Source organism: Hoplias malabaricus, chromosome Y (assembly GCF_029633855.1).
Source record: "Hoplias malabaricus isolate fHopMal1 chromosome Y, fHopMal1.hap1, whole genome shotgun sequence".
In the NCBI taxonomy this organism is placed as follows: Eukaryota; Metazoa; Chordata; class Actinopteri; order Characiformes; family Erythrinidae; genus Hoplias; species Hoplias malabaricus.
The window spans coordinates 5,535,001-5,561,215 of NC_089820.1; the positions used below are offsets into that span (position 1 = coordinate 5,535,001).

The window sequence follows — 26,215 nt, forward strand, 5'->3', positions numbered from 1 at the left end:
TGGATTTACAAGCACACTTTGAACTTAAAATTGTAATATTAATGCAGTATGTATTTTAAGACAAAAACATGGCCGTATTTCTTCCATCACTTTTTAAACATAACATATTTTACATAAAGCTGTTGTTTATTAAAATATTAAATACGACCTGCAAAACAGTAAAGTATTTAAAAATGCTTGGCTAAAAGTAAGTCCCAGACCCACTACGACCCGGATCAGGACCAAGTGTAGTGGTTACTGAAGAATGAATGAATGAATGAATGTCAATAGTGCGTTTATCTCTGTCATTTCACAGCATTACCAGCCTCTACACTTCTTGGCCTTAGACTATATGTAGAAACTTTGCTGTGAGGATTTGATGGCAGGCTCATATACAATTCAAGCACTCCAACTCATCCCCATGTTGGGCTGGGCAATTAATCACAAAGTAATACAAATCAACATTCTCTCTATAGCGATTATTTCAATGGGTTTTTTTTACATTTGGTTTGGATGTTGTTTTTAGACAATAATTAAGAAAACATTGGCCAAAAAGAAGTCAATTGTAAATCGTGGTAAAATGTACAATGAATCGTAATATTGATTTGTACTCAACGCCACGCCCGGCACCATCCTCATGATATAGTATAAAACGCTATCACTCCAGAAAACAAATCCACCCCTCCATAGCCCAAGGTTGGGCATAGGGCGTGGTGACCTTACAATGAAGTCCATTGAGCTACGAGTGACAAATACTTAAATACGCATAAAAACTCACAACATACTTTTGTATTCATGGTAACTGTAACTTAAAGGTTAATGGTCTGCAATGGATTGAACGGGACAGGACAAGCATTAGTGGCTCAGGACTTATTTGGGGGACAAGGACAGTTTCTACTGAATATAAATAGCTTTGGGCACAAAAGAGTCTCGTCTTCCGCCCCTGACCGCTTCTGAATAAGAGACGGAGCCCATGCCAGAGCGAACGATTCTGTCTCTGGGACAAAAGGGGGAAAAGGCGGGTATGTGACTTGGGCATAAAGTTCCGCAAAATCATTCTCTTTGGACGAAATATTGTCCCACAGTTGATTCTTACATTCCTTCTCCATTTTATTACCCATTAGCTAAGTCCACCCCTATGAAGTGATACGACTAAGTGGGGAAGGTGAAGGTCTCTCTCTCCTCACTGAAGCTGCCAGTTTTGGTCCTTGTTGGTTAAGCAGTGGGAGAGAGCGTTTTGGGGTCCCTTGTCCTTTGGGGTAAACGAATGGAAAGGACCTCAGAACAACAAGTCTTTACACTTCCCTCTGGTGGAGAGCTGAATTTGGATCTCATGGTTCTTCAACATGGGAACATCTCACACCATAGAGAAGGTCATTTGCATATCAAGAACTCAATTACTATTCGGCTCTTTAAATATTCATGACTATTGAATAATTCAGATTCCCTGGTCGGTTATCAGAGGTTTTAACTCGTTGTAATTAGAAGTGGTCACATATTCCCTGAATATGGCTGTTTCTACTTTGCAAACTCCCTCTTTTGAGTCAAAGTGATGATTCAGACCTGTTGGTGTACACAGTACATTCCTCATCCCTTTTGGGAATCAGAGTGTCCTTCAGCGGGATGAGGGATTCCTAAGGGAAAAAGATGGAGAATCATTCATTCTATCTTTTCTAGAAATGAATGAATAGCAGAAGAATAGAAGCTAAATAAGAACAGGCTAAAATAAGAGTCCACCCGTTTACTGAAGGTGAATATATCCCCTACGACTCATGGGGAAGTAATGTGTGTGTGAGAGAGGGAGAGAGAGAGAGAGAGTATGTGTAATTCTGTGTGAGGTGAAAGAGTCATTGTTAAGCAGGTGATTTACGAAGCTGTGGGCCTCACAGGGTTCTTCTGTAAAGGCCATGTCCTGTGAGGCTTGGCAGACTGGGCGTCCATTGTGGGGAGTGGACGTGTGAAAACCACTGCGGTGAAAACGGCCATACGTCTTGGAGAGGACAGTCAAAGGAGCCACTGTTCTTCCAAAGATAGGAGGCTTTTCACATTATACAAACATTTAGATGGCGGAGAAAAACCTAATCTCAGTTTTCATAGGCTTATGTTGGTTTGTTTGTTGTTTGCGAGTGTGTTAAATGACACAGCTGGAAATATGACTCCAGGAATCTAACAGAAAGTTGCAAAATCCTTGACAAAGTCTTCTGACTGTGAATGTTTCTAACATTGGCACTAAAGAGCCAATGCACCGTGACCACTAATATTACTGATGGAGAAAGAGGGATGATGTAAGCAATATTATGCTTCTTGGTCTCTGTAATACTGGTGTCTTAAGCGTTATTAGAAAGAGGTGTGGGGTACAGCAAAGCAAAGAGATACACAATGACTGTCACGTAATAAATAATTCCACTGTCGGTGTGATTTGTCATTTTATGTATTTATTTTCAATAAAGTTTTTGTCCATAATTTCAAATGTTTATAATAAATTCCAGTGGAGGTTAGAAGCAAAAGAAGTGCACGTGTGTCAGAGTTGGAGGGTGTCTTGAAAATATTCTCATCTACACAAGGGGGGGCACTGCAGCAGAAGTTTGGGAACCCCCAGCTGAGTCGATAAGACCCACATTTCCACATGTAGGCACTAACACAGGCAAGACTCCTAATGTTGTATTGCATGAACTCTGGAGAAGCTCTGGAGTATCAGGTCCCGAGATGTCCTGGAGTGGTCCTTTCACAAGTGCAGCAAACAGCGACAGAGTCATAGCACCCTTAAGGTGTGGCACACCACCTGGGCTCCACGTGAAGGAGAATCTCAGGAGCATGAGCAGCTCTGTTCTCACATGCGCTGACTGCAGACTTTACCTGGAGTGTCTACTAGGGGGCTATGGGGATAAGTCCAGGACGAATGTGTTTGCTCTCACACATACAGCTCTCCAGGTAAGCTCCAGAACATTTCAGGGTTACCGTGTATGTGCGAAAGGGGCTTATGTTAAGCTACTCTAAATAAAGATGTGTAGTAAACACAAGCTGAGGATGGTTAGGTTTTAAATTTTGGAGCTTCCCTTCACAGACACCTTTCCTGGAACCTTTATAACCTTCAAAATCATCTGCACAATGGTAACACTACAGCAGAAAAACGAAGCCTCCATAACGTTTAATGTTTACAACAGGATATTGAGTTGTAAGTCATTTTTGCAGCATTTTTATTGGTCCAGGCAATATTTATTTTGAACCGTGTAAAAAAGTTTCCTCATTTTTACAGAAAAATGAAATATTATTTATATATATATATATATATATATATATATATATATATATATATATATAAATGTTTGTCCAGCAAAAACAAGGCTCTACTTCTGTCTCGACAACACACAGGGAGACTGTCTGACAGGACAGTTACACTTGCCTCAGTCAGGGTCACTTCACCAGCCTGTGTTCTCCTGCCCTTCTGGGCCTTGGGCTGAGTCATAGAGGCTCAGAAATCAATGGTTCTCCAGAGGAGAGATGGAAGACAGAGAGATGTGAGAGCTGTGCCCTTTCTTTCACGCTGATCCGGTTCATATGAGAGGGATTTAGTGGGCTGCTCTAACCCCAACTGGATCAGTCAAACAAAGCAGATACAGCAGACATGACAAATAATAAACAGAGAGAGAGAGAGAGAGACAGAGAGTGAGAGAGAGAGAGAGAGAATTGATTGACATGCAGGGGACAATAAGCAATGGCAATGTTTAATGTTTTAAAACTGCTACACACACACCCCACATACACTCAAATACACTCAAATGAGTTTGGGTTCATTCAAAAAGTGGATCGCTATTCAGTCAGTGAGAAATTGGCAAAGCTTCCCATTCACTAACACTTCAGCCAGTGGAAGAGTGAGTCATCTTCCCTCCCAGCAGCTGAATGATTCACTAAATGATTCACTGATTCATGCTCTAACTTAGCCCAAAGGAATCTGGAGAGCAGTCAAGCCAAAAATAAAAAAAATATCCAAGATTCACTGAATCATTCAGCGCCAAGCAATGCCTCAGTGTGTGCCAGACCACTACCATGTGTTTATAGCAGTCTTAAGAAGTCTCTGTGTGGATTTTCAGTTAGCTTTCTGCTCCAATACGTATTCGTCTGTGATTATTCCCCCATATTGACGTGCAAATCGCAACCTCCTCCAACTGAGTAGAGTTTTTAAGGAAGCTCAAGTGGACTTGATTATGCAGTTAGTTGCTTAGTTACAAAAAATACAGTAGCAGTCATCTTCAAGGCTGAGTTTTTGCTTATTTTTGCTGATTTATGCGAAAAACAACTCCCCAAAAAAACTGCCTGGTTATACATGTCCATTCACACAAGCAAATGGGACGTTTACTTTGCATATTCACAAGCCTCATTAGTGTGAGCCAATAGAAAACCAGACAGCAAGTTGCGCTGAGACCTTGAGTCAATATAACACTGCTTGTGAATCTCTTTCACAAAAGTATTCTAGTTCATTTATTTCGTTTTCCATCATGATAGATGCTGAAAAGTATCTTTCTGAAATTATTCATTCACTCACTCGCTCATATTTTGTAAAGGCTTTATACTGCTAAGGCAGGAGCTCACCCTGAACAGGGCACCAGTCCATCACAGGGCATCACACACTCTCAAACTGCGGTTCTCAAACTAATAATCAAAGGGTAATCAAAGGGTCAGCTCACAGTTTTTCACAGGCTGTAGTTTGGTATAGCAGGTTGGAAAAAATCAATGTCATCCGCATGGCAGACTAGAGTTCAAATCCCAGCTTGGACAAAATGTTGAATCAGTGAGACCCCTTAGACAAGATTCCTAACACCACATTCACCTATATCTGTAACATGATTAAAATAGTAAGCTGCTATGGATAAGACTGTCTATCAAATTTAGTTTCCATCATTAATTCCTGAGTCCTACCCACTAAACCAATGGAGCTCACTTCAGCCTTCACATCCAAATTGCACTGCTGTTTATTACACCCCCAGTTTAATGCTCAGTGACCGGGAAGTAGCGGTGCGAGGAACAGAGCCTTGGCAGTGGCCGGCACTCTGTTCCAGCCAATTGACCTCACGACATGCCAAGGCCCTTGGACGTCTGGGTTCCGTCGTGTTTAGAGGCCTCATCTGAGCGATGGGTGTTAATTCATGACCTGTCCCATTAAACACAGTGTCGTAAATCAAGTGCTTAGCACACGAGAGCAAAAGTATGGATCATTAAAGCTCGACTCCCAATGAATTGAAAATGAACATGTCATTCAATTTTTCATTTATTGGTTTTAAATTGGTTGTGCATCACATTTGGCAAATCTAGCTTCAATAAAGGGAAAGAGATGGCAGCTTGTTAAAAGCACACAGCTGCTGGGTGTCCACTATGTGACCACAAGTTGATAAACATGCATTCATCAAATGTTTCTTCGCAAATAAAGGTTATCAATAGGGTTTAAGTGCTTTTATTGCACTGTTGCCCACCCAAAAGACTATTTGATTGTGTTGGCTTGTGTGCAGCTGCTCCGGAGAATCTCATTTCATTTCATGCTTTTGTATGTACATTGTACATTTGTGTCCACAATGGGTGCACCTTATTGTAGACCGGTTTTCTGATCTGGATGATGCAGTTATAGAAGATAAATAAATAAATTAATGGATGAATGAATGAATATATGAATGAATGCATGAATGAACTCACTGACTATAAGTGCTGTCCAGATATGAGAGTAATCCATAGGCTAACTAGCCACATCTGTGACTGTATGCAATTTATAAACACACAGAAATTCTAAATACATGGAAAAACACCAGCAACTTGAGCATACATCCCAATTCAATTTCCTCTACCATTATTCCATTAGTGATCTTGATAATGACCATACTGCTGAAATGCAGCCTCCACTGACTTCAAAAGAGGAATGAAATCTGGAATGCCATTCATGGTGCATCATTGTTGATTAATGTCAACAAAAGAACAAGAAATATGAGAAAATGTGACAAGGCCTGTGAGGTAGAGAATAATGTAGGAGTGCAGCAAACCAAACTCTGGGGGACACAGGTGTGTTGAGGCATTATAATACATCTAGGGTTGACAGCAGTTACACAAAGGTAAGGTAGGCTAAAGCCAGGAAATGAAATAGCATTGTCCAATAATCCCAGTGCAACCCAGGGCTAGAAACACTCAAATAACAACATGGATTTTTATTGTTGATGAACTGTTTACATAAACAAGGTACCTCTTTATTAATATATGCCAATATATATATTAATATATGCCATACCTGTGAGATTCCATATAAAGTGGAATCTCACAGGTATGGTACTTGTGGAGAGGCACATACATCTGTAGAGGTTTTGGGACAACAATTAGCTTAAACTTCCTAGTCTCTGAATTCAGTGTTTCATTCAGTCCCATTGCCATGTGTATTAAATCAAGTACTTAGCAATTAAGTCTGTCTTTTCATTTGTGAAAGAATGTGTCCTTCTAAAGAGCTCATTGAATAAGCATAATACTCTAATAAGATGCCTCTGTTATAACAAGTCAATTTATTACATTTTGTCTTTTCTAGATATTCCACAAATCAATAGTGACTAATATAATTGAAAAGAGAAAGCATTTAGGAACCACAGCAACTCAGCTACAAAGTGGCAGACCATGTAAAATTACACACTCAGACAACAAAAAATATTGTAGAAAACTTTCCCAGAAGAGTCGAAGCTGTAATAGATGCTTAGGATGTCCTTTTATCGAAATAGTGTAGCAACATATCATATTTGGACACATCTATATAGACAATGAACAAATGGCACCATTGGAGTAGGTTGAGGATAATGAGAGGCTACAGAGCAGGTTTGCAAAATCAAGCAGCACAGCCGTAGATTAATAAAGTCTGCATTTAAAACACCTGACTACTATTAACCACCATTCATTCTACCACCAAATGGCATGTAGTGAGTTGATTCCATGCCCTACACAGACATGAACATCAACAAGGAACAGATGGAAACACTAACAAGGCGTTAATGGTGGGATACAAAGGGTCACTTGATGATTGACCCCACTTACCTGCATCACCACCTGTTGCCATGGCAGCCGGTCACCACAAGGTAGGTTGGCACGCTCCAGCTGCAAGGACACATTGCGTCTCTCCTCCTCCAGGGCCCGAGTCAGGCGCTCAAAACGAGCCTCCTGCTCTTTGACCGAGGCCATGATGCTGGCGGCTGAACGCACTTCGTACTCCTCCATGGCCACGCCCCCTCACTTCAACTTGGTATGCTGCTTACAGAATGGGATTGGAGGGGAATACACACAGGGAGCTGGGTCAACAGACACAACTGCTTAGGGCCAAGCAAAACTAACAAGGAAACCAACACAGGCCACTTGAATCATCTGCTGACAAAAGGTCATGCTTTACATACCCTTGCAATAAAGCAAAAAGAAACGCATGGCATATGGTACACTTTGCTGAACGTCAACACAACACAAACAACCAGACGCAACATTTCTGCTGAGAACTGTTCACCAAATCCAACTACATTTCTACCCAATGTAGTCAATCAGCCAAGTTTTTCCTGATGTCTGGAGATTCCTTCTTTAGTTCTGCACTGGAGTGATTTACATTTAGCTCTTCATGCCGAGCATTGTGACAAAACAAAACCCCCAAAACATCTCGCTGGTTGTTCCTTCCCAGCTTGGGATTTAAACTCTATTCTGTTGTGTTTTGTGCAACAGTGTCAGTTACCACACCACACCTAGATGTTAGTTTAAGTTCCAGCCAAGAATCAAACCAATACAGGTATGTAATGGGTACCCACTGTACATTTTAAAGTGTTTTGTGTAACACACAATTGTAATTCAAACATTCTCCCACACTTCAGTCAGTTTTTGATTATTTGTGCATAGTATTAAGAATAACAATTGTCATTTTAGTTAAAAACGATGTCAAAATGATTTAGCATAAATGGCGTAATACGCTACTTTCATGATTTCTAACATTGAAACAAAACATTCACTCTTTTAAATCATCTAAACTTATACTCACGCATACATCTGTATACAATATTTTCACAAGAACAGAACAAATCAATGAACGTGTATTTTTTTTGTTGTTGATAGAACTCATGACGAATGTAATTTTTATTATACTTTTTTTTTTTATTATATAAAATGATAATTGTCTTTTTTTTTATGAACAACAGTTAGCATAAAATGACAAACCAGACCAGTAGAATGTTTGAATTTGGAATTCAAACTTATTTGTACACCTAATAATATTGAAGTTATAGTAATACATTGGTCATTTACATGAGTTAAAAAACAAGTTAATACGTATTTTTATTTGCATAAGCTGTACTACTGCAAATGTCTATTAATAATTAACAATTCTGTATGTTTTATCTGAAACAATGAACTTGTCCTCAGTAGTTACACTACTGTTTCATCACAGGGCATTTTATGCACAACACATGTCCCTACTATTTTCTGATATGGCTGAATTTGTACCTACCATCTTTTACAAGTCTAAATGTTATATAAAATATCTTGTGGCAGATGGTTGGGAAATGGGATCACGACCCAATAAGAAGTGTGTGGGCAAGCTGGGCATGATAGTCTATTGTTTCCTGCTTGGAGAGAGAAAGTTTGCAAAGAAGTCTATTGGCCCTCTCTGCTCCTAACTGTAAAGCTACCTTTGCAAAACATAGGCCTTCTATTTATGTCCTCTTACAGTTAGTCATGGAATGCATGGAACAGATAACAGACACTGCTCTGCTTTGAAATTCCAGTTTACGTCAGTGTGGCTCACTACAGTGGAACAGCCTGGTGTAAAAGTGTGTATTACTCTGGAGCTAATTAGCTCTAGCCCTGGAACTACAAGTAGAGAAAAAGTTACAATAAAAATAATTTCAAATGTCCAAATAAATAAAAAATAGATATCATTTTAACAGACTTTGTACAAGGTTAATAAACCGATTTTCACCACACAACATTGGGCACCTGTCTACAAGACCCTGAAAAGTCTGGCAAGCTGAACCTTCAGCCATTCCTGGATTGAGTGATTCTAACTTAAAATATATTCAAAATGAGTTAAACAATTAAGTTATTTTCAACAATTTCTTCTTTTTGAGTTTGTGAAACTGTAAGATGTTGATTTTAGCAGAGACCAGTGCAGCAATTTTCAACCAAGATGGCTGTCACATAGATCCCGAGTCCTAGGGTCGTGGGTTCGAGACACACATTGGGTCACTTCCCCGAGGAGTTTGGTGTGTTCCCACACAGTACAAAAACCTAATGCTGGTAGGTGGACTGGCCGTACAGGAGTGTCCATATGTGTGGGTGTTACAGACAATGAATGAATGTATGGTTAAATGTGTCCACTGAATTTATAGTTAAATTCTGGTATTTTTTGAGTTGTATTAGGCATTAAACGAAGTTGTAAACACTTAAAGTAAATGCGTATGCATACGTCTGACATTTGAGTTTATGAACTTAAATATTTTAAGGCAACTGTCATCAGATTTACAGTGTAGCTTTATCCAGTGCAAATCTAAAGGTGAACTTTGACCACCACATATCAAGGCTGATTGGATTCATTCAGAGTGGAAGCAAAAAAATATATACATTTTCCTCAATATATTCCTTTAAGCAAACACACAGCAGCCATTCACATACCTGAAAGTACTTGCGTATATTTACTCAGTGCAAACCAAAGGGACACAGCACTTGAACACTGCACAGGATGGACATGCCATATATATTGGCCATGCTAAGCACTGGGCACCGCTCTCCACAGACATCTCCTCATGCCCGGCAGTGAGAAAAAGATGGGAATGACAGTTTCAAAGAGATCATGAGTTTAAAAGAAAAAAAAAAAAGAAATCTGAGCGTTCAGACTCGAGTTATGGTTCACGCAAAGTTCACTTTTATACACACCTAGTAGGCAGTGGAGCAGGAGTTAGAGAAAGCACATTCCCTGCTACAGACAGGCAGCAAAGAGAGATGCCCAGTGGGGAAGAGAGAGCTGCGGGGAGAAAGCGAAAACAGGAGAGAGAGAGATGGAGAGAAGAAATGTTAATCACAAGAAAGAACTCGCACTTCACGACAGATTCCAACCAAGAAATTGAAAAGATAAGATCGCAAAGAATAGTTTGAAAAAGGAGACAGTCAGGCAGTCCGAGCTTCTCGTCTGAAGCTGTCCAATCCAGCCTGCTATACAGAGAAAGAGAGGAGAGGTAAGAAAGGAGAAGCAAGTGTTAGAGACAGAGATATCAGGACAGGTGGAAGTTAATGGATTAGCACCATTTGCTCCCACCGGAGCGGTAGGTCAACACAACGGCACGGGCTATTCCCAGTAGCAGCAAATGTAGGGGCCCATATTCCTTTTGAAGCATGGCATGGTACACAGGCTTTGATGTTTGTTTCTGGCTGATCATTTATTCATCTGGAGCAGTGCTCTAACATGGCTCTTGCTATGAAACAGCACTGGAGAGCAGCTTTCTAGAGCAGAGCTTTAACCAAGCCTGAAAGTCTAAACCAAACCAAGGTCCAGACTCAACTAGCCTAACAGAACTAAATCAACCAGCCTACAAAATAAATAAACAATATGCAGAAAAAAAACTCACTGTACACTCTACAAGGGTTCTTTATTAAAGATGATGAGCCTATTTCGTTATGAAAGGGTTATTCAGATTGATGACATATGTGCTATTGATGGCTTATCTTTAAGGCACCAAAAATGGTTCTTCTGCTGTAACAAAAACTTGACATTGTAACAATAGAAGAACACTTTTTGGTGCCATTTAGAACCCCTTCTCAAAAAGATGCTATATAGAATACGTATAGCAATATACTCCATTAATCAGAAGAAGCCTTTCATGATGCAAAGAACCCTTTAACCATGAAAAGGGATCTTTAAGTGTTCAAAGTCTTATATACAACCACTTCCTTTAGTAAAGAATCCTTGTAAAATCATCATTTTTAATAGTGTAGCCTAATTACAGTGTGTCTAAACTTGACTATACTTTCATAAAAGTATCCTGAATCAGACTGTAGCCCAATTATTCTAGCACAACAAAAATCCACTCAACTTTGATCTCAGTCCAAGAAATTAAGACTGAACTGGACCGTAGTCGGTCAAAATAATAAATAAATAAATAAATAGTTACCAATCTAAATGTTATCAAGTCTAGCCACAATTCACAATATGAACAGTGTGGTAGTAAGTGTAGTCAAGTTCAGGCAAGTATTTTAAGACCTAAAGCACTAGTATCAATAGAGAGTAAATGGCACCCCCCCCCCCACCGAAAATAAAAAAGAAGGATTATAAGCCCACCTGAGTGTCTGTTTACTTATTACACAGCGTTACATAAGACAACTTCCCGACAACATTACATGGAAATGCATTGGTTAAAACGCCAGCAGCTCTGGCGTTTTTCAGTTTATAAAGAGGATAAAAATTTCAAAAACACTTTGAAAAATGGCTCGGTTCGGTGGAAGAAAAACAAAACACACAAACGACAGACAGGTGGTGTGGTCTCTGAAGTCTTCAGCTGGTCAGGTGGGACTATTATGAAGAGTGATTTGTCTTTCCCTTTCATGGGGACGCATGGATTCCTTATCACAACCAGGAAATGCAACTGTGAATATGAATCATCATTCTCAAAACACTCCATAGAGAAAGTTTTAGACAGCTGTTCTTCAGACATTTCATATGAAACCAAAATGTATTAGGGATTCCCTCTGCTCTTCAGGAAAGGCGTGTATTATTGGGTATTATTGGGTTTATACCATAGTTCCATTATCACCTGTTATTGTTGATTTTAAGACAATGAGCCAACACATGTCATTGGAAAAAGAGAGTTTAGACTCATGTGCAGCTGCTCCAGAGCATCCCATTTTATTGCATGCTTTTGCATGGATATTGTGCACAGTGAGGATCCACAGCTGAACGTCTGCACCAACGGTGGTGGCACCTTATGTGTCTGCAAATGTTTGGACATTAGGATACATTCAAATGCCTAGAAGACAAAAGCAGCCCCAAAATGATCTTTTTCTACAGATGTGACACATACTGTATGCACTGAATGCACAAATTCATTGAATCTGATTTCTTCAGTTCCAAATGTGGGCCATTGAAATCTAATCCATAGCTGATTTGTGGCTCTGTCAGAACAAACAGATTAAAATTGTTGCAACTTTTACATCAATCCATCTAGACATTTCTCATAATTTCCCTCTGAATGGTGAGAAAATGGCTGATGACTCTAAAAAATGATGAAATTACCTCGGTCCAAAATGTATTCCTTTTAATCAGAGGTATATATGGAATAAAAACAGACCGGTCAAAGCATTTACATTTTTAAAAATAACTGGGAAATAAACTTGAATTTATTAAATCTAGGTTTCTATCACACATTTATGAAAATAAAACTTATTGGCCCTTGTGTTCTCCTAGTTGAACGTTCTGTCAGGAAACGCGAAGGGCGGACTGACGGCAGCGGACGCACACGCTACAACACAGACGTTTATTTAAACAAAATAACAAAACCAACACACACATACTTGAGGGCAAACACGACGACTGATAAATGAAAGGACTCGAAACAACAACATGAAACGAGGAAACGAAAACAAGGAACAACTGACTAGGAATTAGAACGCCAACATGACTAGGAATAGGAAACAAAACGACATGAATAGGAACGAAACAAATGACCGATCCAAGGAAATGACACAAGGGAACTTAAATACATCTTACAGACGAGACGCACCTGAAACAGATAATGAGGAGTACGGACAAGGAGGCGGAACAAAGGCGGGACCAGGGCGGACACATGGACAATAACAGACAGAGCCGTGTGCTGAGAGAGCACATGGCAGGGAAAACAGACAGTTTCCATATCTCTTTTTTTCTTTTGCAATCAAATCATATTTTAATGTTCTATCAAAGGGGAGATCTATGACTGTGGGGGGAAAGGTGGAACAGTGTGTTTGAGGGGAAAACAGACCGACAGAAACATGCAAACAGACTAGAGAGCAGACAAACTGTGAGAACATATCTTCCAAATTATATACAAAGTATTTTTGATTACAATTATGAACTATGGCTTCTTTTTTTACATTAAAACAAATGATTTACAAATATATAACGCATTAATAATCCGACTAATAGCGCAATCGAAATAGAATAAGTCCATGTACACACCTCAATTGGAAAAGAGTATTCTGATTGTGGTCATTCCGATTACATTTTCTATCCGTTTGGACGAGGTGGGTAATCCTTTAAATAGTCTGTTAACTAGAAGAGTAATAGTCATGTAAACACCTGTATACGATTTCACATCCAATCGAAAAACCTATGTACGTTCTGCTACATGTGCTGAGCATGTACAAAGCAACAGCAGCACACATTATTATTGGACTCTGGGTCTTATGGTGTATTCTGTGATGGGCATATGATAATCTTTCATCAAAATCATGAAAGACTGCTGTGTCATAAGGATATTCATTTCTAAAAGAAAATGCTTAGGACAGAACGTACAGACCTTTATCTCTAGTCTGAATGTGTGAAGCACTGTTCTATAGCACATCTGGGTCAGTTTAGGAGCATGATCACTTTAGAGCACTGTCAAATACAGGCCATAATAAAAAGAAAGTCTGAACAGCCCTCAAGAAAAAAAAAAGAGGGCAGATATGGTTAGAATATTAAATTTGGGCCACTTTTACCTGCTGTGTGAATGTAGTAGCATTAGTGTAGTGTATGAGAAGATGACAGGCAACATGACACCTGAAAATGAAGTGATATGCTTTCTCAAATGGTACTTTTCCACTGGACGGTATCCTACTCCACTTGACTCGACCCTACTCTGTGTTTTGCGTTTCCATTAGGTCAATTCGGTTCCTGGGACCAGATCCTTTACTCATGATTCCAAGTGATCCAAATGAGTAGAAACTAAAGGTGACATTTAAACCATTCAGAGCACTGACTGGCCAGAGAGACTTGTCAATCACAATGAAATGCAGACATCCAGCACAAACTAGCTGTTTGTAAGACCTCCAAATTACAGTAGAGAACACATCTGTTTTTATCTGACTCAGAACGAATCCAGAGTGAGTTGGACAGTTCAAGAAGGAATGAAAAAACTTTACTGATTTGTCTGAACTCATGCGCAGCTACACTGTGTTCAGTACCATAACACAATACAATATGCATATATACGAAAAGTACAAAAGGCTTAAATGTCACTGTCGCCATTGTTGTGGATTCCAAACCCTGCAGCTCCAGTTGAGGATGGAGTTCTGCCATTGTAATAAAAAACTGACCAGGTCCCAACTACCAAAATAGCAAGTAGAGCCAAGTAGAATAGGTACCATGCACTGGAAAAGCACTAAAACATGTTTCTTTAATTAAAAATAGAATGTTAAGGGTGCGATAAAGTGGAGAATGAAAGGCTCATCGCTGTCACCTACTACACTTATCGGGGCTTGGGATTCTGGATGAGGTTCAAAATAGAGCAGTACTTCTGAAAAGTGTTTCTGAAGATCCACAGGCCTGCCCTAAAGCCACTGGCAGCAAACAGCTGAAAGTGTGGCTCTAGGGGAGCAGAGGCCAAACTGTAGCTGTGTTCATATCACCTTCAGCTCGATTCTATTGCCGTTCGTTGTCCACCATTCATTTTCTGGTACCTTCAATGGCCAGTTTAGTTGAAGATTTCCTTCAAAATTAATCAGTATTTCTGTTGTACTGTGTGCAAATTATTTAATAAACAAAAAAATCATAATTTGTTTTTGCTTATTGCTGCTAATAAATGGCACTTGTAGAACTGTGTAAAAGCAATGTCACACTGGAGGTCATGCTGTTACTGAATATCAGTTCAGTATGTGTGGCTACTTCTTCTGGGCTATCTATGAGCTAATCATAGCTATGCTGGTATTTAGTATAACAGCGCTGCCTCTCATCTGATACTACTTAATGAATTCATTAATTATAACTTATGAGCACATGGTGTAGCTTCCCACTGAACAAATAGTTTATTTCAGCTCTGTTTAAAACTGTATAAGAGTTTTGCTTGCACTCTGGATGGAAACAGATTAACTAACTCATCTAAAAGGAGGGTAGTCTTGTTTACAGATGTTACAACCCCCTTAGGGGCCATGTGTAGGTCTACACTGCACTACAAAGTGAAAAATAGTCATTCCAGAAGATTCTCTGCGTTTCTGTACAAACCCTGCTCTAAAAATAGCCGAGTGATAAATGTACAAACAGGACACATACTTAAAGCAAGGTTCTGAGAGATGAAACGAAACAGGGACTTCAAAGCTGCAGCGGGTAAACTCAGCCTGATAAATCCTCAACGGGCCGAGAGGTTAGCCTTGGGGATCCTTTACACAGAGCGACTGGACAACAGGGAAGTTAACCTCACTCTGGGTTCAATCTGAGAGAAATCTGAGAGTTGGTGAGCAGATCCCTGGGAGCTGAAAGACAGATCAGGCTGGGAAAGAATAAGCAGCATGTTTGGGAATAACCTGCTTCTGTTTCTCTTAGCTGAAGCTGGAGGTTGCTCCTCATTTTCTCCGTATCCCTTAAATGTAGTGGATCAGCCGAGACTTGTTTGAGTAAGAGCTTAGGTTGTTTCTCAGATCTTACAACGTAATGATGTCCAAACATTTGCAGAGTCCACTTTTAATTAGTGATTTCAATTTCATTAAAGTGCACTCACTGTGGACACAGATATTAAAGATATAAAGCTCTCCAGCATTGGATTGTGGAGCAGTGGTACTCCATTCTCTGGAGAGACAGTGCAATGTTCAAATCTTTTAGGATTTGGAGTGGTGGTTGTGATCCAGAACTTATTATCCAACATCATGTTGCAGAACTCGAGCACTTGAAGAACTGGATGTGAAAACTTGTAGAGTTAAGTTTGTTGAGACCTCTAATTGCATGAAAGAAGATATACTCTGAAAGTGCTACAAAACAAAACAGCTCGGGTTATGAATGAGTTTCTGTGGTAATTCAAACGGTGAACATAGTGAAACGTGCCATTCCACCTTAAAAGATTCAGAACTTCTAATGAGAACAGTTTGTTTTGCTGAGATGTATGGCACAAAATAACTAAAGTTAACAAACTTGTCTGGTAGGCTTCTCTTCACATTAATAGCGCTAATACTAATATTAGTTTTATCATAAATGTAAGTCTTCCTTTTCTATGATTTAGCATTCATGAGCAGTCTTCAATGGATACAAAGTTCTCAGATCATGTCCTACAAGCACTCAAGTGCATTATTACCTCCAAAATACCCATCCTCGCTAATGCTTGGCAACTGCAATAACTGTGAAACTAAAAATAACTGCGTATTAGAAGACATTTTACTCGGTCGATCGACTACATTTGAGCAAACCATGAAACTGTGTCAATCCCATTTTTGGTGAAGACACCACCATTAGAAAATGGAAATCATTGGGTTACGAAGCACACAGTCAGAACGCCAAGGTGCAGCAGGCCAGCGAGAAAACAGATAATCATTACACACAACAAAAGGCCGGGGGTGCGAGGTGGGACAGGAACTAGGACACAGAACTGGCAATTGAGACGTACCCCAATTAAAGCCTGGTCCCATTTCATTAGCCCAGACACTCCCTATTCAAAATGATCACCGCCTTCACCCTCCATTTCCTCTTGGAGGGGCATAATCAATCCCTGACAGCCTCCACCTGAGTCCGCCGTCTGTGTCTGTAGGGGTCCGCAGGGGATTGGTGCGAGGAGGTTGCTTGCTTTGGTCTCAAATCAGTACGAAGGTATTTAAAGAAGCTATGACTAGGACTGGAGTAAAGAAAGGCTGATCCGAGACCAGTCGGAAAGAAATGTCTAGCCACAGCATGACAACACCTGCCACTGTCTTAATCAGGCAACGTGTAGCACACCTGAGCGCAAGCGCACACACACACACACACACACACACACACACACACACGTGTGTGTGTTTTTCTTTTGTTTGACAATTTCCCCAGTCACACTAAGCAAACTACAAATAACATATCACTGGACTCACACTTGGATGAGAGTACTATGGCAATTCTGTTTATTGTTTTGACTGATGGATTATTTTTGTCCTGAATTGGTAGAAAACGCACACACACACACACACACACACACACACACACAAACACAAATCTCTAGCTCTATCAATGTGTAAATGACACACATTAAGCAGTAGTGCTATGCTTCACACTGGGGGAGATTAAACGAGCTGAAAGGCTGCAGCGTGCCTCTGTGGAGGGTCACGCCTCTCAGAGCTGAAAAGCACTCTGGGTGATTTTCAATAATTTAACACACTCCTGTTCCAGCACAAGGGGCACTTCAGAGGTCAGCAGATATTTTACCAAAAACCCTTCAGAAACGAGGAGAACCACACATTTTCCAAATTAAAGAGTGGTACATCACACAGAGAGCTTGGGGTCATTTATTAAATCAGAGGGTGGGCTGCAATGGCCAATTACTTACGAGCACAATTCAACTCAGCCAGAAACTATTCAATTTACATATTTGATTTTTTTTTTATCAAATGCTTATTTCACTTGCTAAAACTAATTAAAACAAAGCCATCACCTCCCACTCCCTTTGGATTGTGTTCAGTTTTAGAATCATATTACACAACCACCTATACTGATGCAGACATAAGTCTTCCTCAGAATTAATACAACACCCTTGTCGTTGATGAAAAGGTATCTGAGGAGGCTCCTAGTTGAGGCATCTAGTTGTTTAAATTGCCGTTGCACACTTGAATCACAATAATGGATTTATCTGCTACGCTGTGGATGTGTGTTGTTAAATGCTAGGTTTACCAGCTTCTTAAAAAAGAAAAAAAGGTAATCACTAAGTCTGCAAACAGTGCGCTCCAGTGATGCAATAACCTGATTGATAACAATCAAGACAGCAGTTTATCCAAGCCCCAGTGCCTCCAAAACTACATCCCACAAATAAGAGAACAGTCCGAATCCCTGCAGGAGTCTATTAATCATCGCAAAGGAAAGTGCTCATCTGGGATTACTTCACTTTTTAAATCTTTAACATATGTTTACAAAACTGTGACTGTTCAATTATCTTAGAGTCATACATTCACCTAATCGTAATTTGTTTTGAAAAACAATTATTTGGGGAGAACAAAAAACACAAAAGTATAAATCAGGCTAAAATGGGAACAAGCTGGAAATATGGCAAAACAATTACACATTTTTAAATACACGATTCAATACTGATCATACAGTTATGTTCAAACGTTATGGCACCCCTGTGCAGTGGATCCTGGCTTCACTTTGGGATTCAAAGGCTTTCCTTTCCTCTCTCTGTGGAACATTAAAGGCAAGGCCTGAATATATGAGAGAGAGAGAGAGAGAGAGAGAGAGAGAATAATATAAAAAAAGAAAAGCATTGTTTACCATTTGGCATTTTTTGCTCCCCTCCCTTTCGATTTCACTTTGAAGTACTGGGAGCTTTCAGACAGTAGCTGTCACACATGTACAAACACACACACACACACACACACACACACACACAAACACAAACACACACCCACACAACTCAGGGTTCTTACGAGTGTCTTGAACTTGGGCTCAGAGATTCTCAACATTGGTGAAAAATCCTCAAATCAAATATCAATCATTTTCCCTTCAACTCAGCACTGAGATCAAAACAGTGACATCACAAATCTGAGGTGTCATAACACACCTGTGTCATTACACACCACACAGGGGGCAACATCTGGGGGGATTTCACAAAGCAAAATCTTTCAGTTAACCAGACAACGCAAACTTAAAGCTGAGGACTGTCCAGCACAAATTCCCCTCAGCTCTTTTTCTGTTGGAGAGGCTTGACTCTTGGTTTAAAGGAACAATAGATACAATTTGATATTTTTGTTCCTGGATCTCTCTGTAATTTCAGAGAGAAATTCTAATTTACATCACTGTCCTGAAATCAAGGGCAAGGGGCAGGAAGATGGGTGGTTTCCTATCCTCCTTCAAAAGTTACATAGTGCAGTTTCTGCAGTGCCCAGCCCAGAGTAGCAACAACAGAGGTTGTATTCTCCCTGTTGAAGCTCAGTGAAGCATCACAATGATTCTCTGGCTGTAATTTTATTTTATTTTATAAATACTATCTAAACTAGGAAATCAAGTTTGCTGATTAATAAAACAGAAATCCACAGAGATTCCTGCCATCTTTTTTTTTACAGGTGTTGGTGTTAAATTAATATTACTAAACATAAAACACAGTCTTTCATTAATCTTGTCTAAATTAGTTTAATTCACTGATAAAATGATGAATGTGTTAAATTCCCTGTCACTATTATAAGTGTTACGCAATTCTGCAGTAATAGCATATGTTTCAATGAGATAATTAGTAGCTTCATTTTGATTTGTCGTTAATGATTAACTATTACAGAGTAATTATGTAAAAGTTACACTTTAAAATAAGTGGGCAGTTCCTGTAGTTATGTAGGTGTTGTGCTATATAACTGAGTGGCAATATAGACATTGTTTAGGGGTAACAATAACACAACACATTTAAATAATTTCATAAATGTTACATTGTGAAATAGTACAGTGGATGTGCATTATCACATTACAGAATGGTTCAAAGCTGAAACTGGTTACAATGTCTCAACAATAACATTAATATTAGCTACATGTTAGAAACTATGGCAAATCCAGTTTAATGTCGTAAAGTAAGTTAATACATTCCTGCCAGAAAAGACTTCTGGGACCAAAAACAATCATGTTCCAGTCTGATTACTAATGTAATTACACATATGTAATTACTGAAGTTGATACAGACATGTAATTACATGAGCTTTACTACTGTAATCCATCTGTAACAGGTACTAATTCATCAGTAGTTACACTGTTGTTGCATATGTTGTTCATGTGTAATTACAGTTAATAGACACTTAATATAAAATGAGGCCAAGTTTTTTAATGTGGAATGGTATGTTTAATGAAAAAAGAAAATAAAAATGATGTGGATGAAATTTAATTTGTCTGTAAGTTTTATTCACTTGCAGTTACCACAGAAACTCATTTGTTACTCAGGTTTTGTAGCACTTTCAGACTGTGTTTACTTTCATGCAGTTTCATGCAAATTCAGTTCTCCTGAATTTGGTGACCTTTTCACCTTAAGCAAATCGAAACAGCAAAAATAAGTCAACATTATCCAAGGAGCAGAAATAGAGAAATATTAACATCTTGCAAGATTCATGCTTTTCAAAGTTTGGCGCTCTTATCGTTGTCTAAAAAAAACTCAGATGTATTTTCTCTGGTGTGAGCCTAGCACACCAGACCGAGACACTTTTTTTTTTTTGCCATTTAGAGACACTGGGGCTTCATAAACACACCAGTTTTGGGAAAAAAAAGACCAATTCTGAGCATGCAAATAACCTGGAAAGCAGCAAATGGTGAGGAACCATCCTCAGAAATTCATAAAAAGTTTTGTTTTTATTAAATTCATGACAGTCAACGTTAAACATGGAGCTGTGGTGTTCTGTGTGGTTGCCAGCAGGATATTGCAAGTGTTAGCCAAATCGTTGCTATGCAGTTGCAATGGTGCTGTTAAGCTACTAATATTCAACATGGTTGACAATGTGTTAAAGGGGGTTTGACATGGTTTTCCAAATTATTAATTATTGTTTGTGGCTTCCATAGTTTAAGGCAGTTGCTAGGTTGCTGACATGTAGCTGCTGTTCCACAGGATAGAACACCAGGATCTATTTGTAGTACAGCATCTCTCCATGCCCAGACATTTGGTTTAGTCGTCAACCTGGACCGATATAGACTGGCCACTGCAAATGCAGGTTCTCAAACCTTTCACAAAAGCATTGTCATGACATATTACACTAACAGAGTGATAGAGTCTGAGCACATTACTATCATCTCTGCACTAAAGTGCCTTTTGGGTAAAGACATGGAAAGCAAAGCTCTGTTTGGATCCTATCTGTGCGAAGTTTTGATCAATATTAAAAAAATAAATAAATAAAAAAAACCCTCCCTGGATCCGAGAATGTCTAAAAGGAAATAAATCAATCCCTGACTTTTAGACAGGCTGATGAAAGTGTCTAACAATCGTCTTCAGAGAGAGAAGGCTGGCAACAGCAGAGAAATTTCCATCAGCTTATTCAGCCTAATCACGTCAATGTCAGGGCTTGACAAATCCACAGATGAGTGACAAATTAAAAGGAAAAAACATGAGTAAACCACAGTGGAGAAACCATGAGTGCAGATGCTTCCAGAGAGGTGTAGTGCATATCATAAATTAGCAAATAACAAACTATCATGTAAAAGCACTTGACCTTGGTTTTTGACTCAAGAGAGATCTTGATTGGAACGTGAATGACAAGCGCTGCAGTCACCAAGAGTGCTCAACTGACTTGTGACTCAACAGCAAAAAATAAGTAAATAAATAAATAAATAAACAGATATGGGAAAGATATCAAAGCAGTGTAACCTGTTGTGTCGTTTGCCAACATGAGTCTTTGCAAATCATTGCTTACTGATCGGATTTAGCCGATTTAGAATTTGAATCTTTTATCCATATGGGAGTGGCCTCATCCAGGAAACCCATGGCCACACATTCACAAGGGGTCTGAGTGACAATAAAGAAAAACACAATGTGTCATACACGAGGAGCATTCAATAAGTTCTCTGTATCGATGTAATCTACTAATCCTACAGGTACGTTTATAATGGCTCTCAGAAGAAGGGCTGGGCAATAATTCATATCAGTATCAATATCAACATACAGTAATACCTTGACTTACGAGTTTAATTCGATGTGACCGAGCTTTATGTCGCAATATAAAATATCCCACAACAATATGATTTTTAAACCCATTTTCAATATTTCAATGTACATTATTTACAGCATCTGCCACTGACTGACATTCAAACAAAACGAAACTCTCTATTAGCAGAGACAAAAAAGATAATGACAACAAAATCAATCTAGTCTTATTATAAACACTTAGGTTATGTTCTCTCGCTACGGTCTAGCAGAGTGTTTCTTTTTTCCCCTTGTGTGGTGTATATATATAGGTAGCCCCGCCCCCTAGAATATACCATTCCCTTAAGAGGTAAAAGTTATTGTATCTTGGATACACAAGTTTCATAAACAATAAAAATAACAATGAACTAACAACTTTACCAAGATTCAATTACGACCATGGCATGTTTTACATTCATTCATAATATCAATATTTATTAGTTCATATATTTTCCCTCTTCTAGATGCTAGTTCTTCCTTCCCTCTGTGGAGAATGGATTCAACCAGGTAAGTAAAACTCAGCATCAACAGATAGTACTCTTTTCCCTCTCACATGACCCGTCTGCAGGTGAGCATGTACAGGTAAGTATACATATAATGGTTTCTCTTGGTGATGTGGTACAGGTACTGTACGTCATCACAATATGTCTGAGTAGACCAGGGCAGTGCTTTTCCAACAAAAGACCTCTGGTAACTGAACTGGCTCCATTCCCGATTCTTAGAATCTTGGTGCTGTAATTTAGATGTGAACCAAGCATGCCAAGCATCGGCGTTGGGTGTTGCAGGATTGATTGACTCCAGCATCTCTGTGACTGGATAAAGAGACTTGTGTAAACATTGCCGAGTTCTGAGCCGAGCTGAGCTTGTGAAAAGAGGAGAAAAGTAGCCATCGTGCCTCAAGTTGCGGTAAACACAGACCCAGAAACACACAAACAGGGCATGTTCCCGTTTTATTTCCTGTTGTTTATTTATATAACAGTCTGTAAATGACTGCATACATCTACACTGAACCATGACGCTTTATTTGATGCTCTGTCTCTTTCTGTAGTTCTGTAGATGTGGGTGTTTATATCACACGGTTCCAAATGAACAGGAAGTGTTCCAATTGCATGGTTTGGTTGGTTAAAAAAAAGAAAAAAAAAAAAGAAAGAAAATTGCTAAGAGGGATCCCGTTGCCACTATGCATGTTTAAAGTGAGTATCTTAGCACTGCCATCATGTTCAGGTTCTGTGCCCAGGCACGGTTAACATGGAGCACTCACACAAGTCAAATGAACTGGGCTTAGGGAGTGAAACGTGCCTGGGCACCATACGGATCACCTAGTGTGAGTAGACCCTCAGTGATTTTGGAGATCCAACCATCATCAAAGTTTTAAGGGAGTATCTTTGTGGAAAAACAGCATTCCATCTTTCTAATACAGTTCCAAAGACACTGTACCAAGTTGTTTTGGTGGCTTATGGTGGTCCGGGACCTGATTTATTAAGATTTCCCTCAAGGGAAAATCTCCATTCAGAAAACTGTGTAGTCCAAAATTAAGCATATTTTCTGTTCCAGGAACTCAGCCGTTGGTGCTAGGCTTCTGTTGTTATCCAACTGTAAGATGAGTTTCTTTTTAAGTGAATAAATTAATAGGAAAGTGTATACATACATATGTCACACATACACCACCTACTGACCAAAAACACTGCCTGAGAACTATGCTCTGAGGACCGAGTAGAGAAGGGAAGGTGGACAGAAGGGTAGTTACCTGTGTTGTTACTTGGCTGTGGTCAGTGTGTGTGTTGACCGTGGGCGGGGCTTACACTGGATAGGACAGGTTCTGAGCTTTTCCACCCCGGCTCTTCTGCCTGACAGAGCTGTGGAAAGTAAAATAAATAAATAAAGAGAGCAAAAAAGAGAAAGACAGCACTGATTAATGACCGTCAGTCAAGGTCAGTTCACCAGATAAGTTCAAAACAAGATGGATTATACAGCTTTTATCTGACAGAAAAACAAGACTTGAGGTACATACTGAACTACAGCTCATTAGCAGGGCTGACTGAACTCTGCTTGAACTGAATGAACTGAAAAGAAATTTAACCCTGTGTGTGTGTGTTTTCTACATATCCTCGCAAAGGTGTAAAAGATGGTCTGCGATAAAGTCAGGGACCATCATTTATTTCACTGCCACTCATTTTGGTAAGAGAATTTGCTGAGTCCATGTATCCTTTCTAGTTGGGATATATATATATATATATATATATATATATATATATATATATATTTATTATTTTTTTTTTCCACATTATCTGTAACTACTTATCCAGTTCAGGGTCATGGTGGGTCCGGAGCCTAACCGGAATCAATGGGTGCAAGGCAGGAACAACACCCTGGAGGGGGCGCCAGTCTCTCACAGGGCAACACACACTCACACATTCACTCACATCTTCGGACACTTGAGTCGCCAATCCACCTACCAACGTGTGTTTCTGGATCGTGGGAGGAAACCGGAGCGCCCAAACGAAATCCACGAGGACACGGGAAGAACACACCAAACTCCTCACAGACAGTCACCCAGATGTATATATATATATATATATATATATATATATATATATATATATATATATATATAGTTCTCAGTTACGCAGTCATAAGTCTTGTTCGGTCAAGTATTTGGTAATTAGATTCCCGTTAGACAGATCTAGGAGTTCAGGGACATAAGCTGGGTTTCCACCCGTGTAGGCTCTTGATCAGGGGCAGAGCATCAGAACGAGCCAGATGAAGAAATTTGAGTGGGGTATTGCTTGGCCACAATGGATTTTAAAGCTGTTTGCTAATTAAATAATCTCTTCATGGTTGTGATGCAACTCAGAGACATCTGTGTGGTTTCTGTCGCAGAGCACTTGTTCTTAATGTTTTGTGAGATATCCCCCTTAATGGAGTGGCACTTCGCCAGGGTGTGTTCCTGCCTTACGCCAGTGATTCCAAGTACGCTTCGGTCAAACAGTGACACGGAGCAGGACAAAGTGGTTACGGAAAATGAATGAATGAATGATGTTATACACTACGTTCACGGCAAATCCAAAAACCACACTGTTCTTTGATCAGAGGACGATGGGTCCCCCTTTGAGTTTTGGTTCCTCTCGAGGTTTTTCTCTTGTGTTCCGAGGGAGGCTTTCCTTGCAACTGTCGCCTTGGCGACGCTCACTTGAAGAGAGAACCCAAGTGAATCTCTATAAATGTCAACATTAACACATCAGCTTGCAGGATTGACTGGAGGCAAAAGTAATGAAATATGAACAAGACTATTTCAGGGGCATTACATTATCCAAACATTAATCTGTCAAAAGTTTTACACATGGTGACTTTTCCCCCCCAACAAAAATGTTCACTTGTTCCTCTAGAGACTTGGCTATCCCTCTCTCCAGGAACTCCAATGTGGCTTTGAATTCAAGGACTCGACTGCTGTGAGCACCTTAAGATTACTGGGACAGACATCAAAAGGTTGGCTAAGCCAAGCAGCATTAACTAGCTGAGTGTCTTCTCTCTCCCTCCTTCCTTCCTTTCTCCCTAATTTCGGAAGGACGATTACACCCCAGGCATGCAATGACATGTAACACTGAGACCCATGTAGGGTATTCGGCAACAGTTTGGACACCTCTTGTTACATTCCACATCTTGAAACAATTCTTGAACAGGGAACAACTTTACCAGCTTTAAAATAAATAAATAAAATGATATAACATATTCAGCTCCGAGAACATTAGTGAGGTCAGATACTGCTGGTAGATGATTAGTTTTCGATCACGAAAACCAATCCAGCTCATCCCAAACGTACTGGATGATGTGCTATTACTCCAGAGAATGCAGTTCCACTTCTCCAAAGTTTTATGCTACAGGGCTTCATTTCCCTGTAGTCTATGCATCCAACTGAGTCTTATGTAGCTTAAAATCAATTCAGCAAATAAGCAGGATGTATGCTATAAAATATCAAGACGTGTGAACTTACTCACAAAGTCAAAATATAATTTGACCACAGAGGCCCAAATGTTTAATGACCAGCTATGCACTACTGTGATGCATCCTGAGACAGTACTTCACCCAACCAAGCTAATAAGGCTAACAACACATGAAACCTAACAGAAAATCACTTAGCAAGAATGCCAACTGTCAGCTGTGATCTTGCATCACTATTAGCGAATGTAGCAAGCAATCCTTCAAAATCATTGCAGATAAAAGACCAAATACACATTCACTGCCCAAGGACACCGGAGGGGACGTTTTGTTGCAAGTAAAATGATCACGAGTTGCTGTAAAGTGTCTCATATCTAACAGCCCCCAAGAACAGAATGGATTATGCAAGTTTTACATCATGTGTTGCACTCAGTTTTGATAGTGTTCCTCATGGAGGACTCACAGTAAGCTGTCAAGACCAAAAGATAGGCATCAGAAACGACTGGCAG

General features: G+C 39.6%; 1 protein-coding gene across 9 annotated transcripts in view; it reads right to left on the minus strand.

Annotated features, from left to right (window-relative positions):
- LOC136678065 (splicing regulator ARVCF-like) overlaps nt 1-26,215 on the minus strand; it is a 293,541-nt gene that overhangs the window by 164,430 nt on the left and 102,896 nt on the right. For 8 of the 9 annotated variants that reach the window (XM_066655873.1, XM_066655872.1, XM_066655871.1 and 5 more), the window contains 3 exons: nt 23,518-23,626; nt 9,898-9,985; nt 7,033-7,242 (listed from right to left, as the gene is read on the minus strand). In XM_066655873.1, the coding sequence (XP_066511970.1) occupies nt 7,033-7,212 (180 nt within the window). In that variant the 5' untranslated portion in view covers nt 7,213-7,242; nt 9,898-9,985; nt 23,518-23,626. The remainder of the gene's footprint in view (nt 1-7,032; nt 7,243-9,897; nt 9,986-23,517; nt 23,627-26,215) is intronic. The other variant, XM_066655878.1, reaches the window with a different exon arrangement.